The following is a 17,931-nucleotide window of genomic DNA, read 5'->3' as shown; positions in this document are numbered from 1 at the left end:
CGACACCTTTTAGCACCACGTTTCTTCACTTTTCACCGACACTAAGCTGAGAAATTCCTCAAGGTCAGAAACCATTAAATGGTCTCTCACACTTGTCTTGTTCCATTCTAGACAGAAACTGGTTATAGTTAGTTATTTTACAGTTAACAGTCTCTGCAGGTGATTTGAACATGAATCTTGCATTGATTCAAGACAAAAGCTCTTTTTTTAACTGCCAACAACATGTTTCCAACTTTACAGATATTGTATACATTCATGAATCTCTCGTCTCTCACACACTCTATCCCTAACAATTTGAGTAATCAAACAAACATAAAACAAACAAACAAACATGAAAAGAAATTAAATGCCTACCAACTACGGTTCCAACAAATCTCATTATAGAGAAATCAAACTCCACTGATTTATTTGACTCCAGTTACTGAATCTGTTTTCTTCAACTCATCTGCTCGCCAATGAGGTCAAGACCCACGAGAAGAAACGTGACACCTTGGAACATCAAGAAGTAGAAATGCACTCCTTGAGCCGCCAAGAGACTCCTAACCGCTGCAGTGAGCAAAAGAAAGGCTAACGCTAGCTCCTTGTGGTATATCTTGTTGATTTTCTTAACAGGCTTCTTTGCAACCGCTTGTTTCTGCTCCTCGAGTTGGTTCAGCTCCAAAAGCTCGCTGTCTGAAACTCCCCTAAGCAGCTGGCTTCTCTTGCTTGGCGTTTCTTTCTCGGTGATGGATAAAAGATCTGACTCTGATGATCTTCCGGCCTTCTTTGTGACTATCCACTCGTAAGAGCTCCCTAACTGGAATAGTCCCGAGACCATGGCGTTGAACTTGGTGACAGACATTGTGTTCTCGAACAAGAGGTAAGGGACGATGAAAGGGAAGGATTTTGGAGATGGGAGGAGGTTGAGGAATGACATGAAGACAGGTATGTAGCATATGACCCAAACGGGGAGCTCAGCTTCTGGTACAAACATGGTGAGAGGAAGGATTATGCAGAACAGTGTGAAGGAGTAGAAAGGAAGTATGAGTTTCCTTAGAAGGAAGAAGAGTAGTATCAGATTCGCTTTCTTCCATATTGCTATCTGCAATAAGAAAGAATGTGAAACAGTCAACACAATGATCAAAAACTATATTCTCTTTTGTTTGCATGTTTTAGAATTTTCACACTTATTAATAAAACATACAATAAATCTTAATTATAAATGCATAGCTTTTCATGATTATCTATTTTCTATAATTCCAAACCAATAAGGATTCAAGAAGTGCAATTAATGTTTTTGAAATTTATTAGTTGATAAAATGCGTTGAAAATACAAAAAAAATATATATATCATCTTGAAACATTTTTTTTACTGATGGAGTAATCTTAGAAGGAGAAAAGAGTTGTAAAGCTACCTTAGAGGTCAAGATTGCACCAAGACAAAGGCGAAAAAGCTGCATAGGTCCTGAATGCCAACGGTGTTGCTGCTTCTTATATGCTTCATAGGACTCAGGAACTTCACAAAGGACCTGTAGATTGTTCTCGCTCATGGTTACATGAATAGAGATTTTTTTGATTAAGATGATTGATAAGAGATTAGTACCTTGACATCATTAAGATAAATGAACTTCCATCCATGGAGATGCGCACGGACTGCTATATCCATATCCTCAACAGTTGTTCTCTCAAGCCAACCACCAGATTCCTCAAGTGCTTTGATCCTCCAAACTCCAGCTGTCCCATTGAATCCAAAGAAGTTCAAGAACACGCCGCTCACTTGCTGCTCAACCTCAAAGTGGAAACACAGATTGATGTTCTGAAGACGTGTCAACAAGTTCTCGTCTTTGTTCACAAACGTCCACCTCGCTTGAACCAAACCCAACTCTGGGTTATCCTGAATATTAATCAACAAGTTAGAGATCTCTACATTTGATAATGAAACAGATGTTAATTACTACCAACCTTGAAATGAGGAACTGTTAGTTTAAGGAAGTCAGGATTAGGTTGAAAGTCCGCATCAAAGATCGCTACAAACTCGTATGCTTCCACGTAATCACAGCTCATAGCTGACTTGAGGTTACCAGCTTTATATCCAGTTCTAACCAAACGATGCCTGTAGATTATATTGACTCCCTTCTGGCTCCATTTAGCAACCTCAGCTTTAATCAACTGCTGGATGCTTTCATCGTTTGAATCATCAAGAACCTGAACCAAGATTCGATCTTTCGGCCAGTCAAGTTGACACACAGCAGATATAGACTGCTCATACACCTGAACACAACAACAACAAAAACCACATTAACAGACGAAACCGATACACAAAAAGGTCAAGAACAAGCATATACATACCTCTCTTTCATTACACATTGGTATCTGAACAAGAACCATTGGATACACATAGCCACATCCTTCAGCGTCATCGTTACGAAACGGTTCCTCATCAAACCTCGGCTTAATCTTCTTGTACTTGATCCAGAAACAGCCCAGGCAGAGAATCAAACGGTCTACAGACTGTATAAGGAACAGCACAATACAAAACTTGGAGAGAGCTTTGATTGGTGGAGCAATATAATCAGCTCTTAACCCCAACCAGCCAACGTAGACGAGATGAAGCAAGCTCTGGATCTCAAGCGTGCTAGTGGGGATGTGAAGACTCGGGCTCTCGAAGTAATGCCATCCTCTGAAGTAAGCAATGATCTCAAACCCGAGAATCAGTAAGGAGAGAGCTAAGAAGAGCTTGATGGCTGTGAAAAGCCACCTGTCTCGGCCCAATCTCTCGGAGCCGAGAGGGTGAGTGAAGCTGAGGCGTTTCTTGATGGCACCAAGGAGAGACCAGAAGACGGTAGCGAACCAAGTGAGACAACCAACGGCTCTGTGAGCTTTGAGGAGTAGAACCCAAGTGACTTGCTTCGCGTTCTTGCCTCTGCTCTTCTCCACTGGTCTGAAGGCTGAATCTGGTCCTTGGATTTCGACGACTGAGTAGTTTGGATTCTCCATTTTGACAACAACTGGTGTTCCTTTCCTCGTGTCTTTCGCCCACCAATCTGAAAAATCCAACCTTGGAGCCATCTACAAAAAGACAAAGTAGTTGAGTTTCTCAATGTGGTAAGGATTCAAAGAAGGAAACAGACTTTAATCTCAAAACGGAAGAAAGATTAAGCAAAACCCATTTGAGGAAAAGATTAAAAATGGCACCTTTGGAGCTCCTTGAGAGTGAGTAAATCAAATCTTGAAGAAAGGAGGAAGCTTTCTAACAGATAATGGAAGATAAAGCGAGACCCAGATCCAGGAAATCAGAAATCTAGAGACCCATTTTTGTTTTTAATATAAGAAACCAGACAGAGAAGCAGCATCCCTACAGCTCAAGCCCTCATTTATAGTGGACCTTTTTAAGAGAATGACAGAGAGAGAGAAAGAGATAGGTTGGTGAGAGAGAGAGTGGAGTGTCTGAGAGAGAAGAGATTTAAAATACTTGGCTTAGAGAGAAAGAGTGAGAGAGAGAGAGAGAGGAAGAAGAAAGGTATAAGTGAAGCTTGTGAGATCTGTCTTACACTTTCATGTGTGTGTTTACTTTGGTTCAGCTACTTATTATTTTTGATGGCTTCAGCATGCAAATTCATCCCCTTTTTATCACACTCTTGTTACTTTCGTCAGCACTTGTCATGTCAAATAAAAATTTAGATCTTTGAGAAAATGAAATAATATTAGGAAAATTTACTGATGTATGGACCATATATCATTGCTTGGCAATTCTGAGGTGAAGACAAATTCAAATTTGCGAGAGGAACTGCTTAGATTGGAACAAGTTTTAGAAGATACCAAAACGGTTTCAAGTGAATCACCTCTCTACTATTCTCACCGCTTCTTCTACGTTCTCCCCATGTCATGTTCCATGTGCTTCCATAAATATTTTGATTTTATATTTTTTTATACATTATTGTAAGAACCCCTTTTGAGTAGTCCATTCAAGTTATATAGTTTTGTTTTATAGCAAATGCCATTAGCTTTATAATTATAACGGGAATGTTATGAAGACATACACATATGGTGGCTTTCTAACTTTGTAGCGTTAATTACTAGAATGATCTATGTTTTAAGAAGAAAATATTAAAAAGATGTAGTTTTTACAATTTAAATTAGGTAATAATGATAAATTATAAATTTCGAAACAACTAGTAATGCTTATTAAATTTTGATTAGCAAAAACTTATGGAAAAAACTTATGGAAAACACTTAATGACAAAAATAATATGTTGTTTGTAATTAAAATTTAATATATATTTAAGTAAGTGTGAAAACTCTATAACACATATTTAATATATTTTTTTACATTTGTGGTTAGGTAATTAAAAAATGTAATTTTTTTAAAAAAATATGTTTATTAAATGAGAAATAATTAATCATAAAAATAAAAATATATTTATAATCAAAATTGTATATGTTTTGTAATAAGTGTGAAATAGTAATTAGCAAAGAGAGAAAATTCAGTTATGATATTTGTGTGATTAATTAACAACGTACACTAACAATCGAGAAAGAAGGTCTTTTGTTAAACAAGTGTTAGTTGACTACTAGTGTGATATTAGTTGGAAAGAAACTTTTGGAGTATTGCCACTAATTGTGGGCCTTTTGTAAAACAAAAGTTAATGTAGAGTGGTGTGGTGTGTCTTTGACAAGAAGAGGTGTATGATTCAGTATAATGAATAATCACACATTTTTAGATTTGTGAATTCGGAAAGTTTCAGCCGCGAGTTACTTGTCGGTGGCGAATGGCGATACTAAAGACATGCAGAACTCTAGAAGATAAGAATATTCTTTAGCATTTTTAAGGTTTTTTTACTATACGATACCTAACGTTTTACAAAAGTATTATATAAAAACGAAAAGAAAAGTAAAAGCTAAAAGACATAAGATTTTTTTAAAATTATATGTTTAGCTATAATTAACTTGATGTATTTATAATTTTATTTGGTAATAGCTTTGTTTTGTTTGAGCTGTCAACATATCGGTTCCCAAAACTAATCGTGGTGATATAGTAGTAGTTGACCATTCACCATGTGGGGTGAAATGAAAGTTCGAATGTTTATAATTTAAAGTCAGTAATGGTTGGTGATTGGTCAATGTAAATATATGACAGGAAAAGAACTAGATGTTTCAATAAACTACAGAATATGTATGATTTTAATTTGAAAACTAAGTCTCTAGTAATATCACTATGACAATCTAGGTAAACAATAATTCACAAATTATTGGATGCGACACACTATATTTGATTTAGTGTGTGTTTAGAATATATCCAGTTTAGACCGGGACCATTAATCATGCATATATTAAGATGGTCGATTATGGATGATTAATAACGAGCACTTTTTAATTATGATATTCTTTGAACTATGCTATTATTTCCTTCCACATACATTGCTTTACACTCTCTAGTCTCTACTTTAGCAATATTTATTTTTCATAATTGTAATTAGTGGATACAGTCAATAATTCAACATTCATTTATTTGAATAAAGTTTCTCTTTTAGTCGATTACAGATTTTTTTAATCTTTTATGTAAGTTTTTAAAATGTTTGTCAACTACTCCAAAGTAGCGTCCGTGGTTTTGTTTATTTGCATTGTCAATATAAATTTATTTTTCGGTAGTAAGTCTTCAAAAAACATGTAGATTAGTACAACACTGTTTTTAACCAATCTAAGAAAATAATCTGTTCGTCTATGTACGTACGATAGTGTAGGAGTAATTACAAATATAACTTTTTGCACAATGACATATTTGATGTGCAAACCGAATCGCACCAGAAATTCTCATTTTTTGTGAGCTTCTAAATCAGTCAGTAGCTTAGCTAGCCTTTTTCTGTCGGTACTTGGCGTAAGAGTACCACACACCACCAGCTGTGTTGAGCACTAAACCGGACACGTTCAAAACATGTACTTCAACACCACCCAAGAGGACAAAACCTAGAGCTGGGTTCGCATGTCGACTCCACCCACCCCGCCTGATCTGCTAATCCGCGGGTCGATCCATTTTTTCGACTCAAAATTTCGACCGCATGACACACGAAGAAAGATTGTATATCTATAGCCGCCCAGTTCAGATTTGTGGGTAACCGGACCCGTGGATCATATAAATTTAAATAAAATAATTATTTTAATTATATATTAATTATTTTTTATTTAAAATAATTAAAATTAAATATTTATAATTAAAATTATATAATATTTTAAATATTTTTTTGAAATATTATTTTTGGCGGGTTGGCGAATATCCGCGATTCAAATCCGACCGACCCACACCCACCCCACTTAAAACCGACTCCATCCCCACCCTCATGTTGAATCTTTTGAATTGATCGTCCCGCATGGGTAAAGAATTAAATTCCCAGCTCTAACAAAACCTGGCGTCTGGGCAGTCAAAGATAATAAGAGTGAGAAAGTGATTGCTAAGACTTGACAATCAAGATACTAGCCAAATGAGAGAGAGAGAGTAGTTAGTGCAGAGTTCACAATGGTGCAAAGAAACATTGTGAAGTTGAGTACAATCCCCATAACCAATGAAAGAACGATAATCACCAAGAACGGCAAGTAAGAACACTGTCCAGGAGAATAAAATAGTTAAAGACCTTTGAAGAGACTGAGAAAAGCCGAAAGCTTGGAGTCATGAAAGTGTCTCTAACCTTTGCGAGCAATAGCAATACAGAGTTTGGAAACTCGCCAGTAGCTATGATGAGGAAGGACAAAAATGGGAGGGAAAGGAAGCTGTTATAGAACATTATCTCGATCGAGGAAAGCCCATCTTGTGCACCAGACTTCTCCACCAGCAGGAGGTACATTGTCTGCAATGCAAGCAATGAGGAGTAAAAAGCTATATTTGTTATAGCATATAGATTGAACGCAAGATAAAGTAAACAAACCTGGAAAAATACAGATGTTAAAGCCAAACCATAGCCGAAAAGATCAAAAGAAAAATCTCCAAGGGCTGCAATTACACAACCTGCAGCCGTCAGTAGTACAGATAGAACAACCTGAACAAATTTGAAACAAGAATAGATTCAAACCTTCTGGCTGAGAAAGAAGGTCTTAGACACTGTCTTCAATACTAAACCCGTCTCTAGTCCATTTAAGGAAGTTGGGCCCAAAAGACCCAATTTGAACGGTCATCACTCAGCTCGTCATCTTCTGGTTTTACTTTTAAGATAAAAACTACTCCTAATAAAAATAATAAACTAAAAGTTAAAATAATGAAATAAAAAAAAGTAACAAGACCTATACTGATCAAAACCTAGTGTAGTCTTTTGGTGTACAGAGTGTAGTCCTTTAGGATAGGAGATGGGAGTTTGATGGAAAAGTTGTGTAAGAAAAAGATGATGCGTCTTATTAATCTGAAAGATTCACATCATTTTATAGATTTTATTATAAGATTCGATATATTTTTTTATAACGTAACTACATGTATATACAGAGAAAACAGTGTAACGTTATCATCTTGAAGAAAATATTAATAAGAATACATTAGTTTCCCTTTCATCACTCTCTCTCTCTACTCTGCTCTCAACAATGGTGGTTCCTCCTCCAAAACCCTCTCTGTTTCAACTGACATTTCTTACCGGAGACAAACCGCTTCTGGTAAAACACATATGATCTTTTTGTTAGTCTTCTTCTGTGTTTGTTATCATCGTATAAAACTTTTCTTTCTTTTTTTGTTACTCTTGTTGTAACAGACGCTTGATGATGAGTTCTTACGTAGTCACACGAAGGTTTTGCTAATATCAGAGGCCTCGGACAAAATTTGGGAAGTGAAACTGGACGGCAACAGGCTCGCCGGCGGCTGGGAAGAGTTCGCCGCCGTTAGTAATTTCAGCCACGGAGACGTCTTGGTTTTTAGACACAATGGAGAAGAGATCTTTCATGTGGCTGTTTCCAGTGAATCTGATGATGACGAGTCCGATGATACTGACGACAGTGAATCTGATGAGTCCAATGATACTGACGACAGTGAATCTGATGAGTCCAATGATACTGACGACAGTGAATCTGATGATTCCGAAGATAATGATGAAGGTAAGTTGTTATATATGTTTTATTTTTTGGTTTAGTGGAAATGTAAGTGAATAATGTTGTCGTGATTGCAGGGGACAGTAGTTTGGTGAACAAGAGTGAGAAACCAGAAGCAGATACTTCATCAGACTATTTCCTCAGAGCTCGTGTCACTCCTTATAGCCTCACCAAAGATCGTCTGGTAACTACTTCTTTTTACCCCTTTTTTGGGTTTGATAGTATGAGTGATTTGCTGATGTGTTGTTCCACAATGGATTAATTGATGATGTTTTTTTTTTTTTTTAGGATCTTTCTAGGGATTTTAAGTTTATGTCGTTTGATGAGCACAAGAAACCGTTTGAGATATATTTAGTTAATGAGAAAGGAAGAAAATGGACGCTGAGGCTTTCAAGAAACATCTCAAGTGGTGCGTTTTACATCACAAGAGGCTGGGCTAACTTTTGCTCAGCTAATGGGTTGAGCCGAGGTGACTTTTGTTACTTTAAACTTTCCGAAAGTGGGGAAAGGCCTGTGCTTTTGTTGTGTTCACACGAGTCTGGCAATGGCCATGAAGACAAAGAAGAAGAAGAAGAAGAAGAATGCCCTGAAGCAGATGCAGTGAAGATATGTTCTGTAGGAGGCTGCAGCAACGAGAAGAACACTCCTTCCCGCTTTCTGACACGAAAATTTACACCAAGCCGTTTCAAGACAGGGCAACTAGTAAGTTCAAGAACTTTTTTTAGAGTAACTTTTCATATTAGTTGTTGTCATGAAACTTTTGATTAGGAGGATATAGTCACGAGGTTACTAATTTTGGAACTTGTTTCAGTATATTTCAATGCTTTCATCGGGTGTCTTGCGTGAGAGTGGCATTAAGAAGTCTGGGAAGATAACTCTGCTGGACAATGATGGGAGAAAGTGGCCATCTTATCTACACAAGACAGGACAATCCGGAGGTGAATGGTGTTACATAAGAGAAGGTTGGAGAGAGATGTGCGAAGCGAATGGAGTTGATGTGAATGACTCGTTCGTGTTGGAGTTGATATGCGAAGATGCAAACCCTATCTTTAAGTTCCACTCTAAGGTAAAACCCACACAACACCAACTTTGCATGTAGTTAATTAGAGCTAAAAATGACTCATGAGTCACTTTTTTTTTTGTTCAGATTAAAAACAAGGGAAAAGGAAACATTGTAACTAGTAAGAAGAGAGCTCTACATGCAAGGACTGCGGAAAAGACTCCAGGAGTAGAAATAGATGGAGAGAGGGGAAGCAAGAGAGGACGCACTAGGGGTTCTCAACCAGAATCTTGCTCAGTCTCTGATCAAGTGGCTAACGTGAGACAAAGCATTCAAGATACTCTGGACACCATCAGACATTTCAACGCAGAGCTTAAGACAAGGGAGAGGAATCTGGAAGCTTCACTACTGGAAGTTGACGACTTAGGTATGTTTCTGAATTTACTTGCATTTCTTGATATCATCATCATCTTTTGGTATTTACTAATGTTCATATAACTTTTGGTTGATGAAACAGGTGAGAGGATATTGGGAATCAGCAAAATTCTCAACAATAATCTGGTTTAGAATAAAATTAAATAGCGGGAGAAAAATAATCAAAAGACTATCTGCATGCACTTTTTGTATCATGGTTTTCACAAGAACGGCTTCTTCCTCAAAACTCTACGTTAGATTTCCTTTTCAATATTTAAGACTTGCAAGTTCTAGAGACTGCCTATTTTCTTGGTGCCTTTGTTCGGTTCCATGGCTCAAATGTTTGTGTATTTGAAAGTCTTGTGACTTACGTTTATTCTTTGTTATATAGGCTATAGCTAAGAAACTATAATTATATTGAATGTTTTCGTGATATATACGTCTATTCAAAATTAAGTTTCCTAGCGGTTTCAACGTGATTCAAACGTTTTACGAGAAGAAAGTGCGATTTAAAATTTTTCTGGGGTGAAAGACCTGAGGAAAAAAAGTGAAATCTGGAGTGAGAGTCAACACTAGGAAAGTCAGTAACCTTCTGCATTAGTAAGAAGGTCTTAGGCACGATTCTGTCCAATAGTAAATCCAACTTGCGGTCCATTTAAAGAAGTTGGGCCCAAAAAGCCTATTTACGACGATGCCTAGAGAAAAGTAATGAACTTTTTTTTTTGAACAACAGTAAAGTAATGAACTAAAATTTAAAACAATGCAATAAAAAGTAACAAAACCAATTCTGATCAAAACCTATGGTGTAGACAGTACAGGGTAATCATTTGATGTATAGAAAATGTAGTAGTCCTTTGAAAATGGTGCTATGGATGGACAAGTAAAAGTGGTGTAAGAAAAAGATGATGTGTCTTACAAAAATGTGAAAGATTGACATCATTTTGTAGATTTTTATTAGATTCGAATCACTTGATATAGTTTTTGTAACGTAATTATATGTATATAGATAAAACAATGTAACGTCATCTATTAATAAATAATAAGGGGAAGAACAGAGTTTCCCTTTGCTTTGTCTCTCTCTCTTCACTCTGCCTTGAACAATGGTGGTTCCTCCAAAACCCTCTCTGTTTCACTGGAGATTTCTGACCGGAGGCAAACCACTTCTTGTAAGTGTTTCAGGTTTTATAATCTTTTGTTGTTCTTCTGACTTTTGTCCTCATTCAAAGCTGTTTGTTTGTTCTTGTTGTTGCTCCAGACGCTTGATACTGAGTTCTTACGTAATCACACAAAAGTTTTGCTAACATCAGACGCCTCGGACAAAACATGGAAAGTGAAACTAGACGGGAACAGGCTCGCCGGCGGCTGGGAAGAGTTCGCCGCCGTTCATGATTTCAGTGACGGAGACGTCTTGGTTTTCAGACACAATGGAGATGAGATCTTTCATGTAGCTGTTTCCAGTGAATCTGATGATGATACTGACGACAGTGAATCTGATGAGTCCGATGATGTAGATGATGTAGAAGACGAAGATAATAATGAAGATAATGACGAAGGTTAGTTAATTGATATGTTTTATTTTTGGGTTTAGTGAAACGTAAGTGAAGATTGTTGTTGTGATTGCAGGGGACATTTTGGTGGAAAAGAATAAGAAACCAGAAGCAGATTCTTCATCAGGCTACTCTTGTTTCCTCAGAGCTCGTGTCACACCTTATAGCCTCAACAAAGATCGTCTGGTAACTACTGGACTCCCCTTTTACCCTTTTTTGGGTTCGATACTATGAGTGATTTGCTGATGTGTTGTTCCACAATGGATTAATTGATGATGTTTTTTTTCTTATCAGGATCTTTCTAAAGATTTTAAGTTTATGTTGTTTGATGAGCACAAGAAACCGTGTGAGATATATTTAGCTAACGAGAAAGGAAGAAAATGGACGTTGATTCTTTCAAGAAACATCTCAAGTGGTGCATTTAACATCAGACGAGGCTGGGCTAACTTTTGCTCAGCTAATGGGTTAAGTCAAGGTGACATATGTAACTTTAAACTTTCCGAAAGTGGAGAAAGGCCTGTGCTCTTGTTGTGTTCACACGAGTCAGGCAATGGTCATGAAGACAAAGAAGAAGAAGAGGAAGAAGAAGAATGCCCTGAAGCAGATGCAGTGAAGATATGTTCTGTAGGAGGCTGCAGCAAAGAAAAGAATACTCCTTCCCGATTACTGACATCAGAGTTTACACCCAACCGTTTCAAGACCGGGCAACTAGTAAGTTCAAGAACTTTGTTTTAGTGTATTTTTTTCATCTAGTTGTCATGAAACATTGAGTAGGAGGATGTAGTCATGACTTTATAGAGTCCTATAATTCGTTACTAATTATGAAACATGTGTCAGACTATTTCATCGGTTTTCTTGCGTGAGAGTGGCATTAACATGTCTATGGAGATAACCCTGCTGAACAAAGATGGAAGAAAGTGGTCATCTTATCTACACATGTCAGGACAACGCGGACGTGAAATGTTTTATATGAGAAAAGGTTGGAGAGAGATGTGCGAAGCGAATGGAGTTGAAGTGAATGACTCATTCGTGTTGGAGTTGATATGTGAAGATGCAACCCCTATATTTAAGTTCCACTCTAAGGTAAAACCACCAACTCCAACTTTTTGCTCTTTGGCTTTGTTTAGTTAAACTTAGAGCTAAAACTTTTATTAGAGATGCTAAAAATGTTTCTCGAGTTACGTTTCAGATTGAAAACAAGGAAAAAGGAAATACTGTGGAAAAGACTCCAGAAGTGAGTAAGAGAGGGCGCACTAGGGTTTTAAACAGATCCAACAGTAACTTGAAGCGCAAGCATCCAGAATCTTGCTCAGTCTCTGATCAAGTTGCTAACGTGAAACAAAGCATTCTAGATACTCTGAACACCATCAGACATTTCCGCGCAGAGCTCGAGACAAGGGAGAATAATCTGGAAGCTTCACTACTGGAAGTTGACGACTTAGGTGTGTTTCTGAATCAAGATCTTCTTGTTTTTCTTGATATCAATAATCTTTTGGTATACTGATATTCATAACTTTTGGTTGATGGAACAGGGGAGAGGATATTGGGAATCAGCAAAATTCTCAACAATAATCTGGTTTAAAGTAAAATTATATAGCAGGAAAAAGGAACAAAAGACTATCTGCATGCACTTTTTGTATCATGGTTTTCACAAGAACGTCTTCTTCCTCCAGATTATGTTAGGTCCTTTTCGGTATTTAAGACTTTAAAGCTCTAGAGACTGCCCATTTTCTTGGTGCCTCAATGTTTGTATATTTGAAGGGCTTGTGACTTATGTTTTTGCTTTGTTATATAGCTAAGAAACTAGTAATATTAGAATGCATTGTGCGTTGAACTTTCAGTTTAATTAACAATGCGCTACTTCGGTGCTTATATGCCTCTTGAAAATGTCTTCTCCATCCCGCAATGAGCTTTATGTAGGCTGCAGCTTTCGGCTCAAGCTCGCTTGGTAGTCGTATAAAGCTTATACACATGAAGGTTGAAGATGATTGAATAAACCCTTAAGTCATTCAACATGTATTTTGGGTGAATTTTCGATTATTTAAGTTTTTATGGCACTTGGATGGTCATGTGACCAATGATGATATGTTTTGTCAGAAAGCTCAACAGCTCGTGCTCCATATAAGTTATGAGTAATAACTGAGTCGCACGTATACATAAAGAAGAAAAAACGGTAATAACATAATCTTATTTACCATACGACCATTTATTTTTGAAACACTTCATAATTGAAAAGTTTTCACATATTAAGTTGAGTATAATCAGTCAATCATCAAATATTTCTACATTCAATGACTAATAACATATGTATGTTTCTTTGGTTACTTTTTTATCTTGGTCTTTGTCAACACTATCTTTGGTCATTCTTGCTTTCATCCATATTGAATAATCTTCTTTCACATGGTAAAAAGTTATCTCTTTAATTACCAACATAAAATCAATAGCCTACAATTCAATTCAAGATTATTCTTTGAGAAAACCAGTGTTCTACTTGTATTCTTATCTTTCTTAAAATATGAACTTTACTATAAAAATTATATTTTAACCTATTGTGATTTTTCAAATAATATATTTGATTGTTGTGTATCCAATTGATATTCTTTTAAAGGATATATATAGTGGGTGAATATAAAACATGTTATTAAAATAATGAAATATATACTTTATTGCTGTAATTATTAATATAAATATATTTAAGATTTTTCAATATTGTCTACAATATCATATATATTTATGTATATTCTAAGTATTTATAATATAATCTAAATATATTTTCCTATAATTAAAATTACATCAAATAATATAAATTTAAAATTTGTTTGAAAGTTTTAATTGTTGTTGGCAACAGAGATTAGGCGGTTATAGGATTAGTTTTTTACCTTTATATTCAATAAGTAAAAAAAAATGGTAGATGAAGCACGAGGCGAATGAAACAAAAGAGTAGTAGATGCAACCAAGTTTCGGAATTCAGTGGGTGGTAACCACAATAATCATCTATCTGATTTTAAGAAAGATTTTTTTTTTTGTATTTATTTAACAAACTTACCTTGGAAATTAAGTCGCTAGTAAAAATGGCCATTACAAACTCATAATAACCAAACATCACAAAAACCACCGCAAGAGAAAAAGTATGTTCTTCTTAATTTTCTTTGTTTAGTGATTCTAATCTTCAATTCTTCATTTCATGTTTTATACTTTGTTATCCTGATTTGAGAATTCATGGATCTATTGATCCTTCGGTTTCTACTATGATTCTAGTGTGGTCTTAAAATCAGTTCCATAATAAACATGTAATGATTAGATTGAATAACTGTGAAACCCTATAAAATGTTTTGTCTTTGTTCAACAGAACTGTAATTGTTCTATTTAATTATTTGTTTGTTGTTGTTTTTCTCTGTAGAATGATGCCGGTGAATGCCTTCTCAGGCTCAGCTCCTCCTGTTGCAAAATATCTCCGGGAGAAGAGGAAGAAAGGTCGTCCGAACACGGACAATGATCTGCAGGTTGGTCAGACGGTTTCTGGTGAGGTGAAAGGACCTATCGACGGGGGATACATCGTCGATGTCAAGGTGAAAGACAGTGATACGAAATTTAAAGATGTCGTGTTCTTGAATAGGAAGTAACTCCTGAAGACGAAGTGGCTCCTGTTAAAACGTTGGCAAGAGAGAATCAACGCTACAAAAAAATTGATGGTTTAACATCATTTATTTTCTATATTTACATTAAATGATGCAAAAGAAATTGGTATCACTTAAATAAATGATTATAAAATATTGATGCAAATAATTTTAATCATTACATTGATCATTGATGTAACAGTGTCAAATATTTACATTAATTATTGTAATTGATATCAATATCTATTTAGTGTATAAAATGATGTTACCAATTATATCAGTCCTTTTTATAATTAATGTTAGCACTGATATCATTTAAAATAACTGATTTTAATTATTTATATCATTTTTAAAACATAATATTAAATTTAATAACGATTTTAAAAATGATTTTAGTGATTTTTCATTTATAAATATCAATTGAAATATTATTATTTATATATAATTGATGTTATAAGTTTAGCTTATTTTATAAAATTTCCTATATATATAAATGTTAACAAAATACTTAACTAAAAACAAAAACAAATCAAAATTACTAATTTATGAATTAGAAAGTACATTACATATCAATATCCATTGTAACGTAGTTACATAATTATATAACAACACATACAAGTACGCATCTTGTTCGACCTTGTTCAATTCCTTGATCTTCCATACAAACAAAGTTTACACAAGTCCATGTTCAATTTCTTCATCTTCAATACAATACATTTAAGCCTAATATAATTACTTGAAGAATTTGTTGATTTCCGATACTTTCTCCCCTGTTTATTCCAACATTAAAATGTTAGAAACTTAAAACCAAAATAGCAAAAGAGACGAGAAGAGTTCATCAATGTTCAGATCATACCTAACGCGTCAAATTCCTCCAGTACAGCTTCTAAATTTTGTTCCTTTATCTCAAGCTCCGACAGGAACCGTCTTACATCAGCTAAAACGTTCACAATGCTCTGTCTGACTTGGTGATAGATTGTTTCAAGCGGTTGCTTGCACTCCACGTTATTTGTATCAACAGTTGATTTGTGTGATGCATGAGTGCGGTGAGAGGGTTCTCCTTCTACAGAAACCCTAGCTTTCTTTTGGAACCTAGTCCCTGAGTTCATCTTGGTCTTGGCCTTGGAGACGAACTGAAGCATAGGAGTTTTGCCTTTTTCTCGAACAAACTTCAACGTGAAGGTCTCTCCAGTGTTTATCCCACTGGCTTTAAAACAACCTACCCAACCCTTAGCCAAATAAAACCCTCCGTTTACATACCCAGAAGCTACACACGACGGCCATCTTCCTCCATCTTTGTCCACCAGATTAACCTTTCCTCCTTTCTTAATCCCGTTCTCCCTCGCAAAAGAGTTTTGAAAATGCTGCAAAGTTTAAAAGCCTCCTTAAAAGTATATTACTTAATCAAATAAACAACAAAACCTAAGGATGTTGAAAACTCACAAGCTGTCTTGACTTGAGCATGTAAGGCTTCAAGGTTACCGTCATGAACTTGCTCCGGTTCATAGAAGATCTCTCACCACCTTCCCTGTTAGGTTTTGCCGAAACTTTAGTTTTGGGACAGTTTCTTTGTGGAGTATTGTCGGAACACAGCTGTAGCGCAGGGCTTGTCCCAGTCCGGACAAGTTCGAACCGGTAGAAAGATCCGGTTCTCAGCTTGTTTGCACGGCAGAAACTTCTCCAGCCACCACGCATAAAATCCTGACCAGTTCCTTTGTTGTGTCGCAGACCCATAACCCATGATTTTCCACTTTGATTTATTACATTAATCTCACACCAACTCTTGTGCAGTCCATTTGCTTTAGTAAAACTTTTTGTGAGAGCCTTGTCAAACAAGCAAATAAAAAAAACAGTCTCAATGTTTACATTTACATGACTCAGGACAAAAACTCTCTAGAGAGGTTGAGTTATAAGTACTAACCACTCGATTTAGGCGAAGATTAGAACTCGTGACACCGAGAATACAAGAGTTTTCAGTTGAAGACGACTCTGCTTTTATTCTTGTTCTCAAATCTGAAACTTTGTCCCATGTCTCATCACCATGATCATCTCCGTCATCATCTTCACCATCATCATCATCAGTGTCGTCATAAGTTTCGTCAGCTTCACTATCGTCAGAGCTAGAAGATATATAATGAATCTGAGAGAAACTTCGTCCGGAAGGTGTGACGTGGAAGATCATTTCCCCGTCCTCTCTGAAAAGCAAAACGTCGTCGTTTCGAAGACAGTGAGCGTTGGAGAAATCTTCCCAGCCATCAGCGAATCTCCGGCCGTTCAGTTTGACTTGCCAGGTTGTGTCGCAAGCGTCAGAGGTCAACTTCAGTATCGTTAACTCATTCTTACCTTCTATGTGAGTGGCAAAAAACGCATTAGGGATGATCTGCAACAACAAAAATGATAAAAAAAAAAACAAAGTGATTCCCTAGGAAAGAAGTAACAGAGAGAGATTAAACCAAACATAATAAGTTGTACCGGAGAGAGAGAGAAAGAGATTACCGGACTCGAGTTGTGGCCAGCAAGAGATATGACGAAGAAAGGTGCGTTCGATTTTGGAGAAGTCGCCATTGTGGAAGAGCTCAAGTAATCTCTCTCAAGTTTTTTATTTTTCTCTCCAGTAACTAATTTACAGAGAGCAATAGTATATAATGTGACGCCTTCAGCTTTTTTACTGGATAATTATTATTATTTCCAAGACGTGTCTCTGTTCTTTAGGAAGTCTAATCACTTTGGGTCAAATCACTGCACTAGTTCACGTATCCATAGCCTTTTCAGAGAGATTTTACCTTTTTCAATCCAACGTCATCTTTACACACACTTTCTTTAGTTACGTACAGTAAGTGGTTGTATATTGTTAGTGTATTTGTTGTACTACTTTCGTTAGCTAATTGACTATTATAAGGAATAAGTAAGTTGAATCATTAGGGTTGCTAACTGAAATTGATTTGAGGGAGATTCAAAGTGGTAATGTCTAAACAACACAAAACAAAACAAACCAAAAATAATAATAAAAGGAGTGAAAACGCAAAACAAGAAGGAAATGATCTTTTAACTCCATCGTCTATAACTCTTTGATCTTTATATCCTCCGCTCTAGACTTGATTAACGTTGAAGAATTTGCTGATCCCCTGTATCTTTTCCCCTGCTTGTTCCAACATCAAGTTCTCAAAAAAACGTATAACCAAAACAAAACATTGAAGCGTACTGTTGATCGATTATTCAGATCATACCTAGTGCATCAATTTCCAGCAGCCAAGTTTCTAGATTTTGTTCCCTTATCTCGAGCTCCGACCGAAACTGTCTTACATCTGTTAAAGTG

General features: G+C 36.2%; 4 protein-coding genes across 4 annotated transcripts; 2 read left to right on the top strand and 2 right to left on the bottom strand.

Annotated features, from left to right (window-relative positions):
* Window positions 1-182: 182 nt before the first annotated feature.
* LOC106354734 (probable xyloglucan glycosyltransferase 5) lies at window positions 183-3,573 on the bottom strand. Its single transcript, XM_013794757.3, has 6 exons — window positions 3,175-3,573; window positions 2,329-3,048; window positions 1,942-2,250; window positions 1,583-1,873; window positions 1,395-1,508; window positions 183-1,081 (listed from the first exon to the last, which is right to left on the bottom strand). The coding sequence occupies exons 2-6, from the start codon at window positions 3,046-3,048 to the stop codon at window positions 437-439; spliced, it is 2,079 nt and encodes a 692-aa protein (XP_013650211.2). The 5' UTR covers window positions 3,175-3,573; the 3' UTR covers window positions 183-436.
* Window positions 3,574-6,338: 2,765 nt separating this feature from the next.
* LOC106357394 (B3 domain-containing protein REM1-like) lies at window positions 6,339-9,722 on the top strand. The gene is made up of 7 exons (XM_013797071.3): window positions 6,339-7,608; window positions 7,704-8,043; window positions 8,115-8,221; window positions 8,326-8,739; window positions 8,849-9,103; window positions 9,185-9,464; window positions 9,555-9,722. The coding sequence occupies exons 1-7, from the start codon at window positions 7,540-7,542 to the stop codon at window positions 9,602-9,604; spliced, it is 1,515 nt and encodes a 504-aa protein (XP_013652525.2). The 5' UTR covers window positions 6,339-7,539; the 3' UTR covers window positions 9,605-9,722.
* A 401-nt stretch (window positions 9,723-10,123) lies between these two features.
* LOC106357395 (B3 domain-containing protein REM1-like) lies at window positions 10,124-14,890 on the top strand. The gene is made up of 8 exons (XM_048780491.1): window positions 10,124-10,617; window positions 10,707-11,004; window positions 11,075-11,184; window positions 11,293-11,709; window positions 11,836-12,081; window positions 12,188-12,440; window positions 12,531-14,126; window positions 14,399-14,890. Exons 1-7 carry the CDS (start codon window positions 10,552-10,554, stop codon window positions 12,578-12,580), a joined length of 1,440 nt encoding a protein of 479 aa, XP_048636448.1. The 5' UTR covers window positions 10,124-10,551; the 3' UTR covers window positions 12,581-14,126; window positions 14,399-14,890.
* Window positions 14,891-15,128: 238 nt separating this feature from the next.
* Window positions 15,129-17,855, bottom strand: LOC106357396 (B3 domain-containing protein REM3). Its single transcript, XM_013797073.3, has 6 exons — window positions 17,843-17,855; window positions 17,112-17,754; window positions 16,537-16,995; window positions 16,059-16,439; window positions 15,472-15,979; window positions 15,129-15,385 (listed from the first exon to the last, which is right to left on the bottom strand). The coding sequence occupies exons 2-6, from the start codon at window positions 17,178-17,180 to the stop codon at window positions 15,348-15,350; spliced, it is 1,455 nt and encodes a 484-aa protein (XP_013652527.2). The 5' UTR covers window positions 17,181-17,754; window positions 17,843-17,855; the 3' UTR covers window positions 15,129-15,347.
* Window positions 17,856-17,931: the final 76 nt, after the last annotated feature.

Source organism: Brassica napus, chromosome A1 (assembly GCF_020379485.1).
Source record: "Brassica napus cultivar Da-Ae chromosome A1, Da-Ae, whole genome shotgun sequence".
Lineage (NCBI taxonomy): Eukaryota > Viridiplantae > Streptophyta > Magnoliopsida > Brassicales > Brassicaceae > Brassica > Brassica napus.
The sequence above is the reverse complement of the archived record's forward strand: the minus strand, read 5'-3'. Positions and strand labels throughout refer to the sequence as shown.

Bases quoted from the DNA above. Each gene is read 5' to 3' on its own strand.
- LOC106354734 (XM_013794757.3), bottom strand. From the start codon at position 3,048: ATGGCTCCAAGGTTGGATTTTTCAGATTGGTGGGCGAAAGACACGAGG. The intron at 2,251-2,328 runs GTATGTATATGC...TGTTGTGTTCAG, and splicing joins CAATGTGTAATGAAAGAGAG to GTGTATGAGCAGTCTATATC. The intron at 1,874-1,941 runs GTTGGTAGTAAT...ATTAATATTCAG, and splicing joins TAACAGTTCCTCATTTCAAG to GATAACCCAGAGTTGGGTTT.
- LOC106357394 (XM_013797071.3), top strand. From the start codon at position 7,540: ATGGTGGTTCCTCCTCCAAAACCCTCTCTGTTTCAACTGACATTTCTT. The intron at 7,609-7,703 runs GTAAAACACATA...TTGTTGTAACAG, and splicing joins CCGGAGACAAACCGCTTCTG to ACGCTTGATGATGAGTTCTT. The intron at 8,740-8,848 runs GTAAGTTCAAGA...AACTTGTTTCAG, and splicing joins GTTTCAAGACAGGGCAACTA to TATATTTCAATGCTTTCATC.
- LOC106357395 (XM_048780491.1), top strand. From the start codon at position 10,552: ATGGTGGTTCCTCCAAAACCCTCTCTGTTTCACTGGAGATTTCTGACC. The intron at 11,005-11,074 runs GTTAGTTAATTG...TTGTGATTGCAG, and splicing joins TAATGAAGATAATGACGAAG to GGGACATTTTGGTGGAAAAG. The intron at 12,082-12,187 runs GTAAAACCACCA...GTTACGTTTCAG, and splicing joins TATTTAAGTTCCACTCTAAG to ATTGAAAACAAGGAAAAAGG.
- LOC106357396 (XM_013797073.3), bottom strand. From the start codon at position 17,180: ATGGCGACTTCTCCAAAATCGAACGCACCTTTCTTCGTCATATCTCTT. The intron at 15,980-16,058 runs GTGAGTTTTCAA...TAAACTTTGCAG, and splicing joins TGCTCAAGTCAAGACAGCTT to CATTTTCAAAACTCTTTTGC. The intron at 15,386-15,471 runs GTATGATCTGAA...TGGAATAAACAG, and splicing joins GGAGGAATTTGACGCGTTAG to GGGAGAAAGTATCGGAAATC.